Source organism: Osmerus eperlanus, chromosome 16 (genome assembly GCF_963692335.1).
Source record: "Osmerus eperlanus chromosome 16, fOsmEpe2.1, whole genome shotgun sequence".
NCBI classification, from domain to species: domain Eukaryota; kingdom Metazoa; phylum Chordata; class Actinopteri; order Osmeriformes; family Osmeridae; genus Osmerus; species Osmerus eperlanus.
The window spans coordinates 6409782-6431384 of NC_085033.1; the positions used below are offsets into that span (position 1 = coordinate 6409782).

The 21603-nt window shown below is 45.2% G+C and overlaps 4 protein-coding genes and 2 long non-coding RNA genes across 7 annotated transcripts; 4 read left to right on the forward strand and 2 right to left on the reverse strand.

Moving 5' to 3' along the window:
* The first annotated feature begins 4 nt into the window (after nt 1–4).
* mettl17 (methyltransferase like 17) lies at nt 5–3668 on the forward strand. Its single transcript, XM_062481004.1, has 14 exons — nt 5–219; nt 445–589; nt 758–907; nt 1028–1115; nt 1213–1294; nt 1668–1741; nt 1826–1920; nt 2016–2086; nt 2184–2291; nt 2388–2456; nt 2589–2639; nt 2749–2841; nt 2963–3165; nt 3335–3668. The coding sequence occupies exons 1-14, from the start codon at nt 151–153 to the stop codon at nt 3423–3425; spliced, it is 1389 nt and encodes a 462-aa protein (XP_062336988.1). The 5' UTR covers nt 5–150; the 3' UTR covers nt 3426–3668.
* sdr39u1 (short chain dehydrogenase/reductase family 39U, member 1) lies at nt 3664–6348 on the reverse strand. Its single transcript, XM_062481005.1, has 6 exons — nt 6216–6348; nt 5579–5685; nt 5285–5367; nt 5004–5125; nt 4735–4887; nt 3664–4474 (listed from the first exon to the last, which is right to left on the reverse strand). Exons 1-6 carry the CDS (start codon nt 6229–6231, stop codon nt 4047–4049), a joined length of 909 nt encoding a protein of 302 aa, XP_062336989.1. The 5' UTR covers nt 6232–6348; the 3' UTR covers nt 3664–4046.
* Nucleotides 6349–6823: 475 nt separating this feature from the next.
* LOC134036685 (uncharacterized) lies at nt 6824–8637 on the forward strand. The gene is made up of 4 exons (XR_009932435.1): nt 6824–7139; nt 7434–7459; nt 7834–7859; nt 8487–8637. It is a non-coding gene; the product is annotated as an uncharacterized LOC134036685 (long non-coding RNA).
* On the reverse strand, nt 7853–11913 carry ltb4r2b (leukotriene B4 receptor 2b). 2 transcript variants are annotated; one of them, XM_062481723.1, is made up of 5 exons: nt 11632–11913; nt 10014–10619; nt 9614–9814; nt 9469–9512; nt 7853–9368 (listed from the first exon to the last, which is right to left on the reverse strand). In XM_062481723.1, the coding sequence occupies exons 2-5, from the start codon at nt 10608–10610 to the stop codon at nt 9089–9091; spliced, it is 1122 nt and encodes a 373-aa protein (XP_062337707.1). In that variant the 5' UTR covers nt 10611–10619; nt 11632–11913; the 3' UTR covers nt 7853–9088. The 2 variants fall into 2 exon arrangements, with proteins under 2 accessions (XP_062337707.1, XP_062337706.1); XM_062481722.1 differs by having other exon boundaries at nt 10014–10622; nt 11632–11909.
* On the forward strand, nt 10530–11748 carry LOC134036686 (uncharacterized). Its single transcript, XR_009932436.1, has 2 exons — nt 10530–11375; nt 11426–11748. It is a non-coding gene; the product is annotated as an uncharacterized LOC134036686 (long non-coding RNA).
* A 2178-nt stretch (nt 11914–14091) lies between the features above and the next one.
* nfatc4 (nuclear factor of activated T cells 4) lies at nt 14092–20798 on the forward strand. Its single transcript, XM_062481720.1, has 13 exons — nt 14092–14688; nt 15768–15928; nt 16256–16759; nt 17056–17264; nt 17425–17587; nt 17811–17911; nt 18152–18253; nt 18447–18634; nt 18818–18958; nt 19082–19137; nt 19337–19463; nt 19769–20461; nt 20659–20798. Exons 1-13 carry the CDS (start codon nt 14505–14507, stop codon nt 20727–20729), a joined length of 2700 nt encoding a protein of 899 aa, XP_062337704.1. The 5' UTR covers nt 14092–14504; the 3' UTR covers nt 20730–20798.
* The last annotated feature ends 805 nt before the right edge of the window (nt 20799–21603 follow it).

Below are 21603 nucleotides of genomic sequence, written 5' to 3' on the forward strand. Positions count from 1 at the left end.
CGGTCTAGTGTTCTAACTCGGAAATATTTTGTAGACGCACACATGTGGCCATCGTGCTAGCCAGTGCAGTAAGCCAGCTATCTAGCTAGCAAGAAACAAGTCATAGCCACACATCGTTTTGCTTTTGGGGAAAGTTAGTATTTGACCAATATGGCTTCTCGAACCTATGTTAAATGTGTTAACTGTCAAAGGGCAAACACCTTGAGGATAATGTACAGGGTGAGTGTTTTAAACAAGCTGTCAGACTCATTTATCTAGCTAGCTAGTTGAAGGCAGGTATAGAGGTTGAGGTCAAGCCGTTCAATTACCGAGATTAGCTATGTTTGCAAAGCCTGTCAATCACATATCTGTATTAGTTACTAGATGTTTGAATACATCTTAGCTTGTATGTTTGTCTGACGACACAGGACAACATACTAACAGTGTCCTTGCACATCATTGCAGGGATTGTGCAGTGCAGTGGCGCAGCCCCAGTCGCAGGCAGACTTCCTAAATGGTGCACCCCACAGGAAACACCCAGGTCTGAATAACCTGAAGACCCTGAGCATTCCCGAGGAACTTCAGAGGGCTGCACAGGCTGTCATTAATGGTAGACATCCCTTGAAGCACTTGACAGGGGTACTGTCTTGTCCACCTGCCTTGTCACAAACGTGTTTATCTCTGGCTTGACGACATTTAGGAAACATGCATTTACCATTCAGTCATCCACCATTGATTTGTTGTTGTTTCATAGCGCCTTTTCCATCCCATCCTTTAGATTCCGAAGTGACTGGACTAGTAGACAGAGCACATAGTCTTACCAACTTCCTGTGGAGCAGGAAGAGAGCACCCGAGGATGCCTTCCTGAGGGAAAGAGCCATGAGCCTGGAGAAAGCTTTGTGGAAGAAGGCGCACGAGAAAGGAACAGGTGACTGAAGATTAGAATGGATGGAAATAAGTGGAACTAGAGACATTCTGAAATTGTAAAAAGGAAATGTGGAAGGTGGTCAAAACATAGACGTTTTAAATGTGTGTGTTTACTCTGAAGTCATGGATGGCGATGTGCTGGAGACCCAAATTAGGAAGAAAGTGCTGTCAGAACTGAGGAAGACGACATATCGCTGGAGACAGATGAGGTCTGCGCTGCGTTGTCCTCAGTAGGAAAGAGTTTTCAATTGGTCGGTACAGTGATGCCTTACTATACCCATTTCCTGCACTCTCCCTTTCTTATAGTTATGATGAGGAGCTGAGTGTGATATACATGACTGCCAGGCTAGCAGGTGGCTATGCTGCCCTAAGAAGAGCTCTCAATGAAGTAAGTCTCATCTGAGCCTCACCTGCTTCCTCGTCTTGCTTCAGCAACAATTTTATGAATGGTTCAACCGCACCAGCTAGACCCCTTCTTGGTGTACATATGTATGTTATTTTATTTACATTTAGTCATTTAGCAGACACTCTTATCCAGAGCGACTTACAGTAAGTACAGGGACATTCTCCCCCGAGGCAAGTAGGGTGAAGTGCCTTTCCCAAGGACACAACATCATTTTGCACGGCGGGGAATTGAACCGGCAACCTTCTGATTACTAGCCCGATTCCCTAACCGCTCAGCCACCTGACTCCCCTGGAACCCCCATGACAACTAGTTCTTTAGTAATTTATGCATCTCTTTTTGGATTGTCTCTTAACAGATTAGGAGAAGAGATCCCTCCTTCTCCCCCTTTTCTCTGCTGGACTTTGGTTCTGGCTTAGGAACAGCTGTCTGGTAAAGATCAATGTGAACAACAAACTAACATTATTTGGGGTCTCTGGTTCGAATACGGTGCTGATCATCTTGGGTTCCTCCCAGGGCCTCACATTCATACTGGGGAGACACTCTGAAGGAGATGGTATGTGTGGACAGCTCTGGACCAATGAACACCCTAGCAGAACGGCTTCTCCGAGGTAAACATGTCCTCAGTTATAGTAATACACAATCACAGATATACTGATACTGATAATAGTAGATACATTATAATGTTGTTGTTTTTGGCGTGCAGGAGGCAGTGAACGAGCTGAACCTCACATCAAACAAGTCTATTTTCGTCAATTCCTACCCGTTTCTCCTAAGGTTAGTCATGTCCCTTCTATTGTGTGTTTGCAGTTGATTCGTCATGTCCCTTTGTGTGTTTGCAGTTGCGATTCCGATGCATGCCTTGCATTTGCAGGTGCAGTTTGACCTGGTGGTGAGTGCCTTCTCCTTGTCAGAGTTACCCTGCCAGATCGAGCGGGAAGAGACCCTCTTTACACTGTGGAGGAAGACCAGCTCTTATCTGGTGGGTGGAAATAAGACCACAGAATGCAGGCTTGTTTTCTTTTGTTTTCTTCCAGCCTACAGTGTAAAAAAATGTCTGAACTCTTGATTTTGTAAGGTGCTGGTAGAGAACGGGACTAAAGAGGGCCACCAGATGCTGATGGATGCTAGAAATACGCTTCTCAAGGTCCTACTTTTACACAATAATACACCCACACTTGCGTATTCATCTTGCTTAGAGCACATGACTAAAACTTACCATTTCACCTGATTCTATTCCAAAACGTAGACATTATTCTAAATCTTGTCTGATTTGTAGAAACAAGAAAAGTCATCCCAGGACCCCAGAAGACCATTTGTGTTTGCCCCTGTAAGTAATTGATAAATATTTAAGGAGAAGATATCATTCATCCTCGCATTGTCATCACATTCACAGTCACCAACCGTATGTGCATCCTTTTCTGTGTGTTGTTTTTCAGTGCCCACATGAATTGACCTGTCCCAAGCTGGCCCAGCGCCTGCCTACGCCCTGCAACTTCACCCAGCTCTACCACCCTCTCCAACTACCAGGAGTGAGAGAGAGCCCTCTTACACACATTGTCAGATGTTTCAGAACAGTCGACCTATACTGTACTTCTTTATGCAATCAAGGCACAAGTCTGCATGCTTATCCATACACTCTTGGGTTACCAGGTCCCAGATCAACAGACTGAGAAGTTCAGCTACCTGATTCTGTCAAGGACAGATCCGGCTGACATGCAGGGGAGAGCAGAGGGGGTGCGCTGGGCCAGGCTGACGGCACCAGTCCTCCGCAGACCCAGACACGTCCACTGTCAGATGTGCTCCCCTAGTGGAGAGCTCCAACGACTGGTCGTGACTTCTCACAGACATGGCAGGTAAGGCTGTGTTGTCGCCAACTCCTTCAGGGTGCTCTAAATGCACAAAGTCTTATAATTCATGTATAAAGTCATCTTTAGAGGCTGGTAGCTTTCTTTACTCAATAGTATCATATACATGACTGTCAAAATGTGAGTGGAAGGCTGATTGTTTGTGTGTCTTCAACAGGGATGTGTATCGCTGTGCACGGAATAGTGATTGGGGAGATCAATTGCCAATCATTCAGTCAGAGGTGGACACAAACGAAGATGTAGACTGATTAGCCAATGGGAGTGTCAATACCATCCAGACTGAATAAAAGATACTGAAATAAAAGTTTCAAATGCCAGACAGTTGACCACCTTAAATTTGACAGAAAATCTCAAGAACTCCATAAAAATGTATTTTACTTGTATAACTTGTATTAGGTATTTCTTTCTATGGGAAACCCAAGCAATTCTTCTCCGACTGTATGACTGGTGCATCAATGTCAGGGAAAGTGCAATAAATAGGTATAATTTTCCTTATTTTGTTTTTATTCAATAGATGACTCACAGATTTGTCACTCGTTCTTGAACAGAGCATCAGCTGGTCATGATACAGTTGCAAACAAGTTAACAGCTGTACTTTGGTGAAGTTTACCTTCCATATTCTGAGCCAGTGTCAACTGATCTCTTGGTTAAGAGTAATAATGTTCACATGGAGCAGAAAATCAATTGCTTGTAAATATAAGTTACATTTCCTTTACCCAAACATCCAACTCAGTAATTAGTAAAAGTTTAAATGTAGCAGTTGATTTAAAGGACAACATGGTGACATTCTTAAACATACACTCAGGGAGGGGGGGATGATGATACAGCTGAGATTGAATGTAACATTGTTTCACAAGTCTCCTCTCCTGTTAGCTCCCAACGATCTGCTTCAGGGCTGAACTCAGGTCAGGATACTGATACTGGAAACCAGACTCTAAAGTCCGCTCGGGGGCCACTTTCTGGCCTTGAGTGAGAACAATAGCTCTCTCGTGGCCCATGAGGGCATTCATGACGAAGCCGGGAACAGGAAAGATGGTGGGTCGATTGAGAACACGACCAAGTTCTTTAGTGAACTCGTAGTTGGTGTTATCTGCAGGGGCGACACCATTGAACACTTGTGGAACAGGGGATGGAGTGTCAGAGGAGGGCTCCAGGGCGTGGGTGATGATACCGGCTAGATCAGAGACATGGATCCAGGGGAAGGGTTGACGGCCAGAGCCTAAGGTGCCTCCGAGACCCAACCAGAAAGGAGTCAGCATCTGCTTCATGGCGCCACCGTCACGACCTAGTACAGCTCCTGTTGGGGGGGGGGGAGGTCAAACAGCAGGGAATGAGGGGTGAAGAAAAGGGAAAAAAAATCAATAGGTGTGTTCGACTTCATGCAGCGGCGCCGACAGCCGGCTGCAGCTGGTTGACTTGAAGCAGTGAATGCCATTGGCTGCTTCAAGTCAGCCGGCTGCAGACGGCTGTCGGCTGAGGTCGAACACACCTAATGACTGACATCACTTTTTCAATGCAATGAACACAGACCGTACAAAGCCATTCCAAACTGTGTACCTGGCCTGATGACCACCTGCTTGGTCTTCTGGGCTGTGTCTTCAGGTAGCCGCCCCGCCGCCTCCCATTCCTTCACCAGTCGAGACAGGAGGTCAAACGGTGTCCAGTCACTGTCCTCTGTGTACTGGGCTGTCTGACTGGGTTTATAACAAGCTGTGGGTTGTACACACACACACACACCACTCTGATCACTAGATAATCAGGAGTTTGAGAACATAGGAACGTCTTATCCCAGACGATATTCTGCATTTTGTTTTTATCAGCCCTACCTACACCTGTGACGAGGACCCATGAATGGGGAGGAGTGGGAGAAGCAGCGATGGCCTGAGCCAGAGCCTTTGTGGTGTCAATACGACTGGCAAACAAATCCTTTTTATAACTTTCATTCCACCTTTAGACAGGGATAGAGACAGCAGTCAGAGATGGGGGGACGAGAGTGCCAGCGAGGAACACTCACCCGCCCCCCCAAAACGACATCCTTCCTTAAAATAAAGGCGGAGTACATTTGGTGGTGATAGTATCAGTAGGAAACTGTTAAAAGACGGCCAACCATCGCAGAGGGTTCATGAGATTCTCCCCAGCCAGGTTCACAGCACCCTCACATGGTGGGAGGCCATCAGCTTCCAGATCATTCTGCAAGAATAAAGGAGGGAAGGTAAGCATTTTGAGAATACACAATTACCTTGTTGGCTGACCCCTCCGGTTGTGACAGTAAAAAGGTGTCTCTATAAACTTATATTGAATGAGAATAAGTAGGAGGATACTTTAGGCTTCCACTACATAAAAAAATTATGTGTTCCTTAAGCTTTAAGAGCCCTGCTAGGGCTAGGGTATGTGATTATACCCATGTAATCGTTCCTGGACCAGCTTTTCGCGATATCACAGTGACTTCATGGCCTTTGTCGCGGAGCAAACGAGACAGCTCTCTGCCTACAAAACCCGACCCTCCTCCTGAAGACATGACAGATGTCAACATCAGGAATTGCATACAACTTTGAAGAATAATATGCTTATATTCGCTACATATGTATTTATTTCTATTAATAGTACGGCAATAATACTGATAGCTACTAAATTAGTTTAATAGATCTGACAGTTTTCAATTGGGGACAGTTTAATAGTAAAGTAAGAAATGCTGAAGCTGCGCATGCGTACATAACACTTATAAAACAAGACACTGCTCCACAGAAGTTTTATCTGAAACAAACTAAAATCATGTCCCGCGTATGTGTTCTGATCCATGCATGAACGCATGCTAGTCTTGCATAGAAGGTAACGTTAAAGGGATGTACCGGTAAAGTTCTGGTTCAAGGTAGGCTACATAACGTTAGACAGCAGCTCGCCGTGTCACATTGACATTACGAGCTCACTCAAATACAGACAATACACAATTATATATATATATATATATATATATATATATATATATATATATATATATATATATATATATATATATATCTTTGAAATTGAGTACCTACCTATCAATATTCTCATGACACCTGTAATTTACAACAGAAAACGAGTAGGAAGCCGTTCAGTTACTCTCAGCTACTAACAGAGGTTGACTGATTTGGCTCCCTGTCTGATTGGTCTGGAAGCTCTTACGTAGGAGTAGCCTATCCTTGCTAATTGGGCACAGTCGTCTTCCATTTTTGTAAGGGAATTCTGATATTTAGTCACTGTTGCTCTGTTTGATCATTAACTAGTAGATGAGGTAATAAACATTGCATTGGCACCACGTTGGTAATTATTTAATTAGCATGATATTATGAGTTAGACTTTTATTGGACACGTTTATTTCAGTTTTTTTGTGCCAGAGAATTGCAAAACCTTTTTAAATACATCAAATACTTATAACAGACAATGTGACGATTACATGTCTGCTGAAGCAATTTTCTATACCAATACAAAATCAAATTTGATTATCCTTACAAAAATGTATCCTTTAAGTTGAGAACTGACTGAACAAACATTCTGTAAAGGGTACACAAATTCTTCATTAGTTTCAGTCGCATACCCGGAAGGAACAGACGTGGTTTCTAAAACGAGGGACAACAAACACGTGGTTTGATAAAGAGATAAATTTGTCCACACTCGTCCTGATCAGTCTTTTTACACTTAGCAGGGGAGGAGTAACATCTAAAATGAGTCTGTCGCCAATTGTCACATTTGTTTTAGTTTATAACTATAATTGCAGGGCTAGACAATTGGATTCGTGGAAATAATTAATTGGTGACTATGGCTAAATTATAAGTTTAACCTCTGTTTGTTAGCTAGCATTAGCTGCTAACATACCATGAGGTACAGCGATTTACACCGGTTATCTACTTTTTTCTTTTGGTGACAATTTGGTATTTGGATCGATTATGCATGCATCAATTGACCCTTGCGGTCCTACCACGGTAAGATTCAGAATTAAATTCAACAACATTTTTACAAGAAATGGCCAAACGATCACGAAATTTGTGATTGCAGGTGCATAATGGCCATAAATTGCATGTGCGCGCTTTACTGCGCACTTTCCCTGCGCTTAACTCCTGGAATGATGATTTGCAGTCCGTGTTTCACCTGATCCTCGTGATTAAAACCTTTACTGCACTGACAGGCTCGAATATCCGTTGCCGAATGTTACACATAATACAAAGTGAGCTGATTTAATATTCCAATCTCTCCCCCCCCCCCCCCCCCCCTTATAGATCACAAGTTGTAACTGGAAACAACGGTAAGTCATTTATTCAATGAATCTGTTTTGGAACCTTTAATGGTAGGGCTTCCATGTTACCTTGCTGTGATGCAAGTAGACTGCATTTCCCCTGAATTCCAGTCATTATTGACAATTCAGAATTCAATTCAACATGTTTACTAGAAATGGCCGAACTTGTCAAGAAATTTGTGATTGCGGGTGCATAATGGCCATAAATTGCATGTGCGCGCTATACTAGTTAACTCCTGGAATGATGATTTGCAGTCCGTGTTTCACCTGATCCTCGTGATTAAAACTTTTACTGCACTGACCGGCTCTTCTATCCATTGCTGAATGTTAAACATAGTAAAACGTGAGCTGATTTAATATTCCAATCTTTCCCCCCCTTATAGATCACAATTTGTAACTGGAAACAATGGTAAGTCATTTATTTAATGAGTTCGTCTTTTGAAGCTTAATGGCAAGGCCTCAATTTTGCCTTCCTGTGATGCATGTAGACATTTAGTCATTTAGCAGACACTCTTATCCACAGCGACTTGTAGACTGTGTTTCCCCTGAACTCCAGTAATTATTGACAATTCAGAATTCAATTCAACAGCATTTTTACCAGAAAAGGCCAAACGATCAAGAAATGTGTGATTGCGGGTGCATAATGGCCATAAATTGCATTTGCGCGCTATACTAGTTTACTCCTGGAATGATGATTTGCAGTCCGTGTTTCTGATCCTCGTGATTAAGACTTTAACTGCACTGACAGGCTCTTCAATCAATTTGCCGAATGTTAAACACAAAACGAGCTGATTTTAAAATTCCAAACTTTTTCTCCCCCCTTATAGATCACAAGTTGTAATTGGAAACAATGAGTTTATTCAATGAGTTTCGTAATCTTGATTATTCTAGCAGGGCCACATTGTTGCCTTGCTGTGATGAGTTGCATTTACACCACGTTTCCACTGAATATCAGTAATTATTCACAAGCACAAAAGGGTTTGTATAACAACAAGGAAATGTTATGGCATTCTGATCCATTTTTCTTCCTCTTTAGGTATGGTGTAATATATACGTGTGTCGGACGGTCCTGACTCATGCACTCTACCATTTGGCATTGCCTGTCTTAACCTTGAATGATCAGTTGTCAGATGTATTGTGTGCTGTAATGTATGTACAAAGTAAAATAAATTTAAATGGAAACTCGATTGAAGTGTCTGGACTCGATGAATTTTGGAAATAACTTGGAAATTGTCAGGAATAAATGAATGCATGGTTAATTTTTTTGTTGTTGCATAATTGAACACGTGACCAGCCATATTAAACAAAAAAAAACACTTGTCAACCTTGTGTGGTTTGGCTGCAACATGAACTGAAGCAAAATGTGCCTGTATTTGCAAGCATCCAGAACAGCCTTGCAAAAGTCTTTAATCTGCATTGTTCATGGAGTCTCAGTCATCCGGTGTTCTCTGCTTTGACTTGCAGGACTCCCATTTACATTTAGTCATTTAGCAGACGCTCTTATCCAGAGCGACTTACAGTAAGTACAGGGACATTCCCCAGAGGCAAGTAGGGTGAAGTGCCTTGCCCAAGGACACAACGTCAGTTGGCATGACCGGGAATCGAACTGGCAACCTTCGGATTACTAGCCCGATTCCCTCACCGCTCAGCCACCTGACTCCCATTTGCAGTGTTCCCATCATCACTGATACTGGACTCCATGTTTTGAACCCTTATTTGGTTCTTCCTACTCTTATTCCGTCCTTTCTTCACTGCAGTCTCCAGGGATGTTCCCTCAAAGAGACGAGCCATGAAAGCCAGACCATCTTTTTTGATGTAGGCCTTTCCAGCGAAAGTGTAGAGAACCGGATTGGCACAGCTACTAATGAAGGCCAGAGATGAGGTCACAGGACGACTAACGGATGAGATGTGGTCGAGCCTGAGGAGGAAAAGCCATGTTACATGAAACCAATAGAGCTAGGGTTCAAATGTTCATAGTTATAAAGAGACAAGCTGGTTTGAAGTGTGCACCTACGTACTTCTTATGGGTGCTGGAGCCTTCTTTGAAGTACTGTGCCACCACCTAGAAGAGAACCACATTTCACAAAATGATATAAAAGCAGACTACTTGACCTTTACACCAAATATGAACCTGTTGGAAATGTGATGTGTACGACCACACACCTGCATCATGTTGATAATGTGGTAGGGCAGCCAGAAGACGCCAAACATCACAACTATGGCCAGGATGAGTTTCTCGCTGCGGACCTGCCGACGGAACTTGGTCTGTCTGAGCCGTCTCAGGATGCAGACGTAGCTGGTCACTATGATTCCGTAGGGAAGCAGAAATCCCAATACAGTCTCAAAGGTGTATTGGAACCTTACCTGGACAGAAAGTAAGAACATGTATGCCCAAATAAGGGTACTGGTAGCCCTAAGGTACACATGTCTTAACATGCTTTGATGAACTCATAATTACTACCTGGATACAAACTACCCTCGAACAGATACATAATTCTTAATACAGGGAACGAGCTCAGACTTATATAATCATGTACTTCTTTGACATTTCCATTGGACTTACATGCTGGGGCAGAGTGTGATTGGGCGCGCACACCAGCCTGGTTTTGTTCTGATCGTCTGTGTCCTCCCTCACTTCTCGGAACACCAGAGCAGGAAGTGATGTAAAGAGCACCAAGAACCAGACCCCTGCCAGTACCCTCAGGACTATCTTCCTGCTGGCCAGTTTGTGCACCTTTCTCGGCCACACCACCGCCACCAGCCTATGTAGGCTCATGAGGGTAATGAGAAATATGGAGGCGAACATATTCAGATTGCACAAGTAGAACACACCCTTACACATGGTGTTGCCAAAGTCCCAGTTTTGCCTCGCCAGGTAGACGACAAAAAAGATGGTGAGCAACATGAGGCAGCCATCAGCGCAGGCCAGGTTGAGGATGATGAGGGTGGTGACGGAGCGCTTGTGGGTACGCGCCAGGATGCTCCAGATGATGAAGGCGTTGCCCGGGACGCCCAGGAGGAACACGAGGCTGAGGATGAACGCGCCCACCACCGTGGTGGTGTCGTTACTCACACCGCTCTCATCCTCGATATCTTCCACTGTGTTGTTCCCATTACCAGACAAGGCATGGCGAAATGCAAGCACAGAGTTGTCGTCCATCAGAGATTGCTTCTGAAGAGGGAACGTGAATTAGTCAAAGTTTTCCAAAGTAAGCTTCCTGTGTAACAAACTCAGGCAAATATGAAATCAATGATTTTCCAATGAGGGAAATGTATTGATAGATTTAAGCCTAGACATGAGCTTGATGCCTCGATTTCCTGTTACCCATAAGTAATCATCAGTCCTGTTTCAGAGATTGGTCTCCAACTACATACTCAGACTGTATTTATATGTAGTCTCTTATCAGATACATCTGCACAGAGCATCACTACTTAGCTGTTAGGTCGCTTGCCCTATGACTTTTCCAGACCAATCTGAAAGTGCTATGAATTTCGAAAAGGAGTTTGACCAGGAACTGTGGATGTATGGTACTGAATGTGCTTGGATGACACATTCATTACAGAGAAACTGATGCAACCAAGCAAATATTCATATCTGGCACTAGCCAAATGTGTATTGCCACCACAGCCCCGAAAAGACATGCTTAAACATGTTATATTAGCAATGGGGATGTTAACGACATCTTACCAGCCTCTCCTCACTATCCTCATAGATCTACCATTCCATATATCTCAGAGAAAACCAAGACTGACAAAAACCAGATTCAGGGAAGGAACACATACATATACATAAACATAGAATTATTTGTTTGTTCTAATTATTTGTTTTACGCTTTGTTTCACTTGGACATCCATATAGCTTTGGTTTATTTCCAAAGATGTCCTCAGAACGGTGTAGAAGAGTAAATATGTGACTTGTGACAGAGTTGAGGCAATACATTTACATTTAGTCATTTAGCAGACGCTCTTATCCAGAGCGAAACAATAGCAAGGAACACTCAGAATGATCCAGAATCGCAAACCACATGATGTTGTCGAGATCTTATAAGGCATGGAGGGATGTATATTTGACAAAGGTCAAGAAGTATGAAAGGAGAAGTGTTGAAAAACAGAGTATGAAGTAGAGCAACAGAGAGGGAATAACAAAAACAGCCCGTAAGAAGCAAAGTAAATTCACACACCTTGATATCTTGTCTATGCAAGTCTTCGATGAAGAATGATGATCGTTGTTGACAAGAAGTTTTTACAATTTATAGGTTTGGATCTGTATTTCGTTAAACAAAAACTCAGTATTTTCCCAACAAAATGTTACCCCCTGCGTATTCGTTTATGACAGTATATACAAAGTCTTCTTAATGTGCCAGACTATGTTCCCTTCACTTTAAAAGTAATTGAATACATTTTGTTTCCCTCTCCCTGTCTGCCCCTCACTAAGTGCCTTACAAATGAATAACGAGTCGGCCCACAGGCCAGAACAGGCCGGCCCAGGAGGTAGAGGTGTGTCCTTCCTTTATCACCCCCTCCCCCCACACACAAACCTTCAGTCTATCTACCTTCTCGCTCACACACACACACCATATATTTCTATCCATGTCTCTTCACCTGTTTCTCTCATACACACACACACACACACACACACAATGTCCTTATATATAGGTAATCTCTCTTTCTCTCTCACACACACATTCAAATGTACACTAACTCTCCCTAACCCAATCTCTCTCACATACACATAATATGTCCAATATATCATTTAATATTGGTTTACATTCTGCATTCTTCTTTTTGTGTACATCATCTGGTTACAATTTTATGAACAAACAAGTACATCCGCTGTAAATTAACTGTGTCCCAACATCTGTATCCTGAGGCGCTGTTGAAGGCCTTGTAACAACAACAAAAAATTACGCATTATAGAGAAAGTGGAGGAATCAACATGACGACACAAGCTGATGTTGCTCAAACTCCCTCTCATATTCTCCAAAACACCAGTGCAAACATGTAGCCAACCATCACATACGCACATGTACCAGGAAACACAAAAAAGAAAAAAACACGTGCACATACTTGTTCATCTGTTCCCCTGGAATGCTGATCCTTCAGGGGCAGTGACAAGGTATAGACAAGGATATCAGATACACAGAAAGTAAATTGAAGTTGATACAAAAAACTTCAGAAGTGTATAACGTGGAAGCCTAAGACACCTTAATCACTTTTTATCAGAAGTCTCTTGGTATCTGTTATTTGTTCACACACATGCTGTGGAAACCACAACTCTCCAGTTTCCTTCAAATGAGATAGGTTCTATCATTTCCTGGTATAAGCGCACGCTCTCTTTATCAGGTTGTTTCAACAGTATCAAAAATATGCCAAAATAAGTTTGGTCCAAGTTTCTGAAAACAATTGAAATACTGTCTAACCAATTTTCACAACATGGTATTGCTTTGTTCCCAAGTAAATAACTAAGTACTGGTAAACAATTTTCCTAAGGATACTGTATGTATTCTTCAATGTCATTCTCTCAAAGAAGTACATTTTATTTGAAAGGAGTTCACCTTTCAACCACACAGTGGCAGCACATCACCAGTAATCCTTCTTCCCAACCAAAGACCTTGGCATTCAACTGATCAGCTAATTGATGGGAAACATTCCTCACAACTTTTTATAAAAAAAGGATCAAAAACACAATCATACACTTCAATTTAGCCACAGTTTGGTCAAACACATACACATGCAAACACACACATACACACACAGAGTCAAAATAAGCCACCCTTTGATTCGTACCTCACCGTGACTCGGCCAAACCAAACGACAACATCTTAAACCAGGACTTAAAGGGCCTTGCTGGGGCTTGACCACACTTGGCCCCAAGAGGTTGAGAGACAAAGGGAAAGAAAGACACAAGCCACCAGTTCCACTCAAATATGACATGGTTGTGAGAACTGCAGGGAGGAGGAAGAGAGAGAGGGAGAAGGGGGATTAGGCTTAAAGAGGGACGGAGAGAGAGAGAGAGAGAGAGAGTGTTTATTTAAGTTTCTCGTCTTCTGTCTCAGACAGAGTGCAGACTACAGAGGATAATGAGAAACAGATCTTTCGAGGCGAGAGGGAGGTAGAGAACGAGGGAGGGAGGAAGGGAATGAGGCGAGGATGAGGGAGGGACATGGTGGGGAAGGGAGCGGGGGTGAAGGGTAATGGGAAGAGGAGGAAGAATGACAGAAGAAAAAAGGGGCTGTCATGTACGCCACAGGAAACAAGCCCCAAATGCTTTCTGAGTGACAGCCTAACATGGTCAAACGTCATTGAACACAAAGTCCCAACCACAGCCATAAATCTGCCTAATATTGCCAACAGCCAAGCATGGTTCTGAAATGTTGGTTATCGAGGGCAAATATACACTATGCGTTTAATATATTTTATTTAAATTAGGAGAGACACACATGGCATAGCAGAATGTGCTACAGCATAAGTAATGATACTGTAAATGTCAAAAAGTAACAGAAAGTCTGAAGTAACCCTTTTTTGCGATGGGTGTATGGAGTTAAAGAGGCTTGGGAGATAGGGATTGGGGAGGGGGTTCCTTGAGTGACAAGCTAAATATCCTATGGGGATCAAGTAATGGAACGACGGGGGCTGGGAAACCCACCCAAAGGCAATTAAGGGTAAAGGACGACAAAAATATTTGATGAACTTTTTTTCTGGAAGTGTAGCCTGGGAAGAAAGGATGGCGATAACGTTAGAATGAAATATCATTAATCCAAGATTACAGATACAAGACCGTTTGAAGATTCCTGAACAGACACGGCATGGCTCACATCTCTCTGTTTTAAACTTGGAATTAACTTTAACGGTAATATACTAGCACAAACTGCCGCCACTTAGAGAACAAATTCTAAAGCGTCTAGTCCGGTTGATAATAGGAATAATTTGCGTTATGAGTCATAGCATACCCGACAGTTGATTTATTTCAGAGAGAAACGTCAAAAGAACGGACATTACTTTTACTCCGTTAGATAGCTCAAGATAGCGGTCTTCCCTATTTCTGTTCTCTGGGATGGGGGCCGCGCCGGGTTCGGGCTGGGAAGAGGGCGAATTCGAGTTCAAGTTGGTTTTTGAGGAGGACCCGCCGCGCCAACTCCGGGGGCCATCTCCAATGCGCAACGTGGACCAGGAGCACATCATCACGGGGGAGAGAACGGAGAACACCCTGTTGCACCTTGAGTCGAGCAGTAACGTTGGTTAGCCCCTTTCTTTGAATAGTGCGTGTCAGAAGTAGATTTGGGGAAATCTGTTCTGTGCCGGTCAATGGTTCCTGGTGCCTATGTCTGTGAGCTGATGATCAAATGTGATTGACTAGCCTACTACTCAGTTGTTGGCAAATTATAGGACTTGGGTTGTTTGGTTGTATCATTCTAACTGTTTCCATGAGAGAGAAAATGTTAGTCTCTTTGTGGGTGATTTGTTATTCGCTCGTGTGTGTATTATATAGGCCATCATGCCTGTGCTTGCCTGCATGTTGTGTGTGAGTGTAGGTGTGCGTGTGTGTGTTTGTAAGGGCAGCAGAACTCAATGTGGTTTTAATCAGCTGTGCGTGTGAGTAGAGTTAACAGCTGCCATCTGGATGGAACCTCAATCTCTGTTTACTGAGCATGCACCCCCCAAAACTCCTTCCCCTTTTTTGTCTGCTGTACAGCCCCCCCTCCCTCCTTTTTTCTGTCTTTCCCCTTCTCTCAGGTCTTCATGCACACCCCTCACCCCCACACACCCTCATTTATTTCCCGCCCACACTGGCACACAACAGTCCTCACCACACCCTAGCCTTGAACTCACTACAGAGCGCACAAGTTACCACAACGTTATACTGCACCCAATAACTGCCTCTTAAACATGAGCTACGATCCTCAGCAGACTCGCTGTTCCAGTGACCCAAACTACTGTTTTACACAGTAGTGGAGGAAGCTAGCGTCCCATCTACACCACAACGGGAAATGTTGCATTTTAATGAGTGGCCTAAAAGTTTTTGCATCCATTTGTACATGGTCTGTGAGGATAAAATATTCACATTTTCCACAATCACCATATTTTTCATTGGTGAAGACCAGAGGCAGGACTAGACTACTTAAAACTTTTATTCTATGTATTATTTGGGTATTTTGTTTACCTTTACTATTCCAACGCCTATGCAAAGCTCAACTATTTTATTTGACAACGATGGTCCGACTGACTGGACTTATTATGAATGTAATCAAACTTACCACTGCCACTGTAATAACTATTTAACTTCTCACACAATCCTCTATGTTCTGCTTGTACATAGACAACCACCTGGTTACCACAAATGCAGGCCAGCCAATCGGCATCCCTGCCTCACCTTCATCAGCCAGTCAGAGGGCCGGGATGCATTCCCCACCTCCGAGGCGAGCCTTGGCGAGGGAGTTCAGTGGGACCTATGAGAGCCTTCCAGCCCGGTCTGTACAGGTGAGTGCTTGTCTGGCTACAAACTCCCCAACCTCAAGGTCCAGACAAGAAGTTTGGGTGAATAGAGTACCAAAGTCCAGCCCCTTCAAAGGTCTGTTTCACCAAAATAATAATAACATAGTGTTGCTTTGTGGTAGCTAGGTATAGCAGTGAATATGACCTTGAAGGCTTTAAGATGACTTTCTTTTTTTTGAAAGATATATTTACTCCGTGAGATATACTTAATCCTTATTTAAACCGTTGCTAATGTAGGCACACTGATAGGTAGTGCTTTGCCCTCACCCCTCCACTCCCCCTCTCCCACCCTCCTACCCCGTCCCCCTCTAGGTGTCGGAGTCTCGTGTTTTGGAGTGCCCCAGCATCCAAATAACAACCATCTCCCCTGAGGATGACTGTGCTCCAGCAGGCGGAAACTACTGGGACACTGGAGGAGGCTGGGATCGTGAGCGCCTCTACCTCCCCCTCCTGGACCCCTTCTGCTACCGCGAGGCAGGATGTGCAGGCTCACTCAGCCCCAGCCCCGCCTCCAGCCCCTCTTCCCGAGGCTGGCTCAGCCCGGCGTCCAGCTGCGATTCGTTGCTGGTGGAGGAGGAGGAGCTGAATGAAGCCACTGCACACTTTGGGCTTTCCCCTTCCTCTAGGCCCACCTCCCCAGGGGGGAAAAAAAGGCGTAATTCCCCCCTGGCCTCTCCCTGCACCTCACGCAGGAGCAGCTACTCCGAAGACCACAGCGTCCTGGAGGGGGGAGACTCCGCCCCTCAGTCCCAAGCTCCGCCCAGTAGTTTTGAGCTGAGTATCCCGCAGAAGACCAGGAAGACATCTTTGGAGCAGGTGAGTTTGGGGAGTCTGGGGGTGGGTAGTCGTGGTCAGCTTAATCCTGTTTACATTCTAGTAGTTTCTTTACCCAGGATTCATCCTTATCAAGTGTTACAGAGTGCATTGAGTTTCACCTTGGAGCACACCACCTGATGATAGACAGGTAGCATTAACATGACAATTCTCTACGAAGCAAGCATACTAAGGCAAGGGAACATACGCTCTACGTGGTTGGGCAAGTCTGTGTTGTTGTTCTAAAAATGCATCCCTATGTGGTGTCCTCAGTGTAACTGTCTCCATGTTTCCTGCAGATGTCTCCCAGGGAGGTGGATCAGGACTCCTCATCCCCAGCCCCAGGCCTCCCCCCCTGCCTGCCACCAGAGCACCTCCAGCAGCAGCAGCCGCAGCAGCTGCAGCAGGCCAGGAGAGAGCCCCCATCCCTGGGCATGGACTACCTGTCCGTGCCCCCATCCCTTGGCTGGGGCAGGACCCGGGCCAGCGCGCACAGCCCCCTCTTCAGGTCATAGACCGCACAAGCATGTGGTATCTTTTTTATATCACGGGATGAGCTGGAGGAGCAGTTTTGATCAATAGACTTGTCTGTACGTGTCACTCGTATGGGAGCATGATTTTTCTATCCGTTAGACGTACTAAACCTTTCCGATTGGTCCTCGAAACAGGTCCAATGCTCTGCCACCACTTGATTGGCCGCTGCCGTCTCAGTTCGACCAGTATGAGCTGCGCATAGAGGTGCAGCCACGCCCCCACCACCGAGCCCACTACGAGACGGAGGGCAGCCGAGGAGCCGTCAAGGCCTCGCCCGGGGGACATCCTGTGGTCAAGGTAACACACATTGGATGAAAGGGAAAAGGATGCACAAGAACAATGTCAGAATCTTAATCTGTAGTAGGACTGTCATCTGTATTTTGTGTGTCCTGAACCTATGTTATGACTTGCACTATAGATATTTGACTGTATTTATTGTTGTATTTGTTCTAACCCCTCCACTCACACACTCACAACCCCCCCTCCCCATCCCCCACCCACACACACAAACACACCCCAGCTCACAGGCTACACAGAGAGACAGCCCCTCTCCTTGCAGGTGTTTGTCGGAACAGCAGATGATAGGTCCATCCGGCCACACCCCTTCTACCAGATACACAGGTAGCCAATCAACATAAGAAGCCTTCAAACCGGTGTCTTACCTTGACGTACACACACCTACCGTAGGGTACTGACAAAAATTTGACTAAAAACTAAATGACTAAATGTATGTATGTTTGTGTGACTGTGATATACTGTCTGTATTATTCATTTGCACAATGGATCGTCTGGAATGCTAAATGTTTTAGTGTGTTTTCCTGGTTCAAGATGGCAGTTGACTCTGATGTTTCCCACCGGTAGGGTGACAGGGAAGATGGTGGGCACGGCCAGTCAGGAGAGCATTCAGGCGGGCACCAAGATACTGGATATCCCCCTCAACCAAGAGACCAACATGACTGCACTGTGAGTGAGAGGTCAACGGATGTGGAAAGAGAGAAAGAGAGGGAAAGAGAGAATTTACACAGTAACAATACACTGGCAACAGTTACACCTACAAGTGTTTGGTTTTGCGCACAACGTGTTTTGCTCCTGTTGTCGATGTGAGTGTGTGTTTATGTACTGTAGCAGTGTGTGTTTGCTTGTGTGTGTGTTTCAGTATCGACTGTGCCGGTATCCTGAAACTGAGGAACTCGGACATCGAGCTACGGAAAGGAGAGACAGACGTAGGGAGGAAGAACACGCGCGTGCGTCTAGTGTTCCGTACCCACCTCCCCCTGGCCCCGCCCCTGGCCCCGCCTGGGCGTGTACTGGCCCTGCAGGTGGCCTCCCTGCCCATCGAGTGCTGTGAGTGGCCGCTCAGTCATCACCATTTGCTCCTGATAGGTGGAGCTGAGTATATGTTTTGGGAATGTAGTGAGACAAGCTGGAATACGTCTGAACACAAATGTTCCTCTTGGTCTTCTTTTCCCACACATCCCTCTCTGTTTCTCTGTTTTCTGTCTGTATTGCGTACTGTTGTCTACTCAGCTCAGCGTTCAGCTCAGGAGCTGCCGGTGGTGGAGTCTGTCAGCATCACTTCCTGTTCTGTGGAGGGAGGGGAGGAGCTTCTGCTGAGCGGCACCAACTTCCTGCCAATGTCCAGAGTGCTCTTCATGGAAAGAGGGACAGGTGGGAGAGTATGCGTGTGTGTGTGTGGTTATGTGAGTCTGCTTGTCGCTATGCATAGTTGCTTGTTTACATTATTTGATTGCAAGCATGAAAGAAGTCATGATAGACATCCTTATCTATCAGATGGCAAGTTGCAGTGGGAGGAGGAGGCGCATGTTGACCGGGACAACAGTAATGAGGTAAATCCTGTTTCCGTGTGAGTTGATCTAGTTTGGATGTCAAGAATGAATTTAGTCTATATGCAATTTGGGTTTGTTTGTTTGCTTGTTTGTACAAGTGTGTGTGTAAGTGCCACCTGTCATTTGGGCTGATCACCCCTATATACTAAGGCTTGCTATTCCATGTGTCTTCCTTGCGTGTGTGTGTCCCCGCCCCAAGGGTTTGCTGTGTGTGCAAGTTCCAGCGTACAGTGACCTTTCAGTGAGTCGACCAGTCCCTGTGTGTCTGTACGTCTCCAATGGCAAGAGAAAGAGAAGCAGCACCCATTGTTTCAAATACCTGCCCAGTGAGTTGCCCCCGACCCTCATCCATGTCTTCTTCCACATGCGTAGCTATACACGCTAAAATACACACACGTCTCTCCCTCTCTCTCTCTCCCTCTTTCTCTCTTTCTCCCTCTTTCTTTCTTTCTCTCTCTCTCTCTCTCTCTCTCTCTCTCTCTCTCTCTCTCTCTCTCTCTCTCTCTCTCTCTCTCTCTCTCTCTTTCTCTCTTTCTCCCTCTTTCTTTCTCTCTCTCTCTCTCTCTCTCTCTCTCTCTCTCTCTCTCTCTCTCTCTCTCTCTCTCTCTCTCTCTCTGTCCCTCCCCATCAGTCATGTTTAAAGAGGAGGACCCCCTTCTGTCCCACCCTTCCGTCCTCCCCCTGGAGGGGGTGACGCTACATCTCAGGGGTGACCCGCCTCCAGAGGACCCAGGCCAGGGCTTCCACCTGCCCCCGTACCCTTCCACCTACTCCCCTCCGTACCCGGGCCACGGGTACAATGAGGAGTACAACTGCCCCAAGCCAGAGGCAGCGGACGATGCTGGGGGTTCCAGGGGGGCTCTGTCGGAGAGGCACCCTAGCTTTGAGAGCTTGGAGCTGGGCTTCACAGAGCTCCTGCCTCCCCTGTACCCCAGGGCCCCGCAGCCACCCTCCCCGTCCCCATCCCCATGGCTGGACTCCCCATACCTGTCCTCGTCCCCCTCCCCCTCCCACTCCTCCTCCCTCAGCCCCTTCCCTGCCGGCAGCCCAATCTCCTCCTCCCCCCTGCCCCCCATTGTCTCCTCATCCTCCCCTTACCCCCAGTACCCCTACACCCAGGAGGTGTGCCCCTCACCCCCCTCCCACCACAGCCCCTACCAGGACTTCTACCCCCCGCCATACAGCCACTATGAGGCCTGGGAGTCCCAGGGAGGGGTTCAGGGAGCTGGGGGGGAGAGGGAGCCTCCATCTGGGCCAAAGATGCATGAGAGCCCCCTGGAGTTTGCCAGCTCGTCCACCATGCAACACATCACGTTAGAGGAAGGTGAGTAATCAAGGCACAACATAACAATGCTACAATGGACTGTGCGGATGTGTATTAGTCTTTATTTCTGTATGTAATAAGGGTTGATGATAAGACAGAAACGCTAAATAAAGCTGTGAAAAAGATGGATGGATGGACAGATGAACAGAAGAAAATAAACCACAGGTTTTTTTTCTTTACTTTTTGTCTCCACATAGTGAACGAGTTCATCGGGGAGGACATCCGATCGTTCCATTCCAGCTCACAGATGGACAGCCAGCCTAGCTGAGCGGCACAGCGCCTTTTAATCCTTCAGTCCATATCCTATCACACTTTATGCACTTGGTTTATGAAGCTATTAAGCCAATTTGTAACGGGAAATTAATGCAGGGGCACTGTTGTAATTATGATAGATTACTGTTACAGTTTATATAAAGGGAGACTAATGTTTTTAACCTGTTTTCAATATAACTTATACAAGAAAATGTGTGGTAGAAGTGTTATTATGCCATGTTATTCCACAATTGCTTATCAAACACCTAAAGACTTGAAGCACCTAATAACCAGTAGATTTGTTGTAGGAAGGACCCAATCTACACCAGAAGTGTGTGTTGTCTGACCTAATCCCTCATTTATGCCTATTGTCTAAATAGCCCCTCAAAAGGTCCCTCAAATCTGCCTAAATCCTGGTCCCTGTGCAGTGGCAAAATCATATCAAAGATTGAATATAGATAGAGAGATGTTAAGATGCTATAAGAATGCTCCAAGCCTACCGAACTCAAGTGGATGTATCCTAGTCATGGCATGCCTAGCCTAGGCATGCTGGCTCTTGAAGATGAGCAATCCATTATGAATCACATAGTACATGAAGAAATCCTGGATCAATTATCTATCTTGAAACCCCCCTCTATCTCCGTTTCAACATTCAGAGAATGCTGTCATAGATGGTGAGGGATAATAGTCTTGTTTCCTTTTAGACACACCCTTTGTACACTTGCACATGAAACTGAAGCATATCACTTCTTTTTTGCACTCCAAACCAACTCCAATATCAATTTCAAGTTTGTTGGACTTTGTTGTCATTTTAGACATTCCAATACAAGAGGGTTGTTCAAAACTGTATAAGAAACAACATGTAACAGGCCTGCTGAACCTCGTTCTGT

Bases quoted from the DNA above. Each gene is read 5' to 3' on its own strand.
- mettl17 (XM_062481004.1), top strand. From the start codon at position 151: ATGGCTTCTCGAACCTATGTTAAATGTGTTAACTGTCAAAGGGCAAAC. The intron at 1,116-1,212 runs GTCTGCGCTGCG...CCTTTCTTATAG, and splicing joins TATCGCTGGAGACAGATGAG to TTATGATGAGGAGCTGAGTG. The intron at 2,087-2,183 runs GTTAGTCATGTC...TTGCATTTGCAG, and splicing joins TCCTACCCGTTTCTCCTAAG to GTGCAGTTTGACCTGGTGGT.
- sdr39u1 (XM_062481005.1), bottom strand. The intron at 4,888-5,003 runs GTAGGGCTGATA...TACAACCCACAG, and splicing joins GGTCCTCGTCACAGGTGTAG to CTTGTTATAAACCCAGTCAG. The intron at 4,475-4,734 runs GTACACAGTTTG...CCCCCCCAACAG, and splicing joins GCAGGTGGTCATCAGGCCAG to GAGCTGTACTAGGTCGTGAC.
- ltb4r2b (XM_062481723.1), bottom strand. From the start codon at position 10,610: ATGGACGACAACTCTGTGCTTGCATTTCGCCATGCCTTGTCTGGTAAT. The intron at 9,815-10,013 runs GTAAGTCCAATG...CTTTCTGTCCAG, and splicing joins ATCACACTCTGCCCCAGCAT to GTAAGGTTCCAATACACCTT. The intron at 9,369-9,468 runs GTACGTAGGTGC...TTTCCTCCTCAG, and splicing joins GGCTCCAGCACCCATAAGAA to GCTCGACCACATCTCATCCG.
- nfatc4 (XM_062481720.1), top strand. From the start codon at position 14,505: ATGGGGGCCGCGCCGGGTTCGGGCTGGGAAGAGGGCGAATTCGAGTTC. The intron at 15,929-16,255 runs GTGAGTGCTTGT...GTCCCCCTCTAG, and splicing joins TTCCAGCCCGGTCTGTACAG to GTGTCGGAGTCTCGTGTTTT. The intron at 18,635-18,817 runs GTGAGTGGCCGC...TTGTCTACTCAG, and splicing joins CTCCCTGCCCATCGAGTGCT to CTCAGCGTTCAGCTCAGGAG.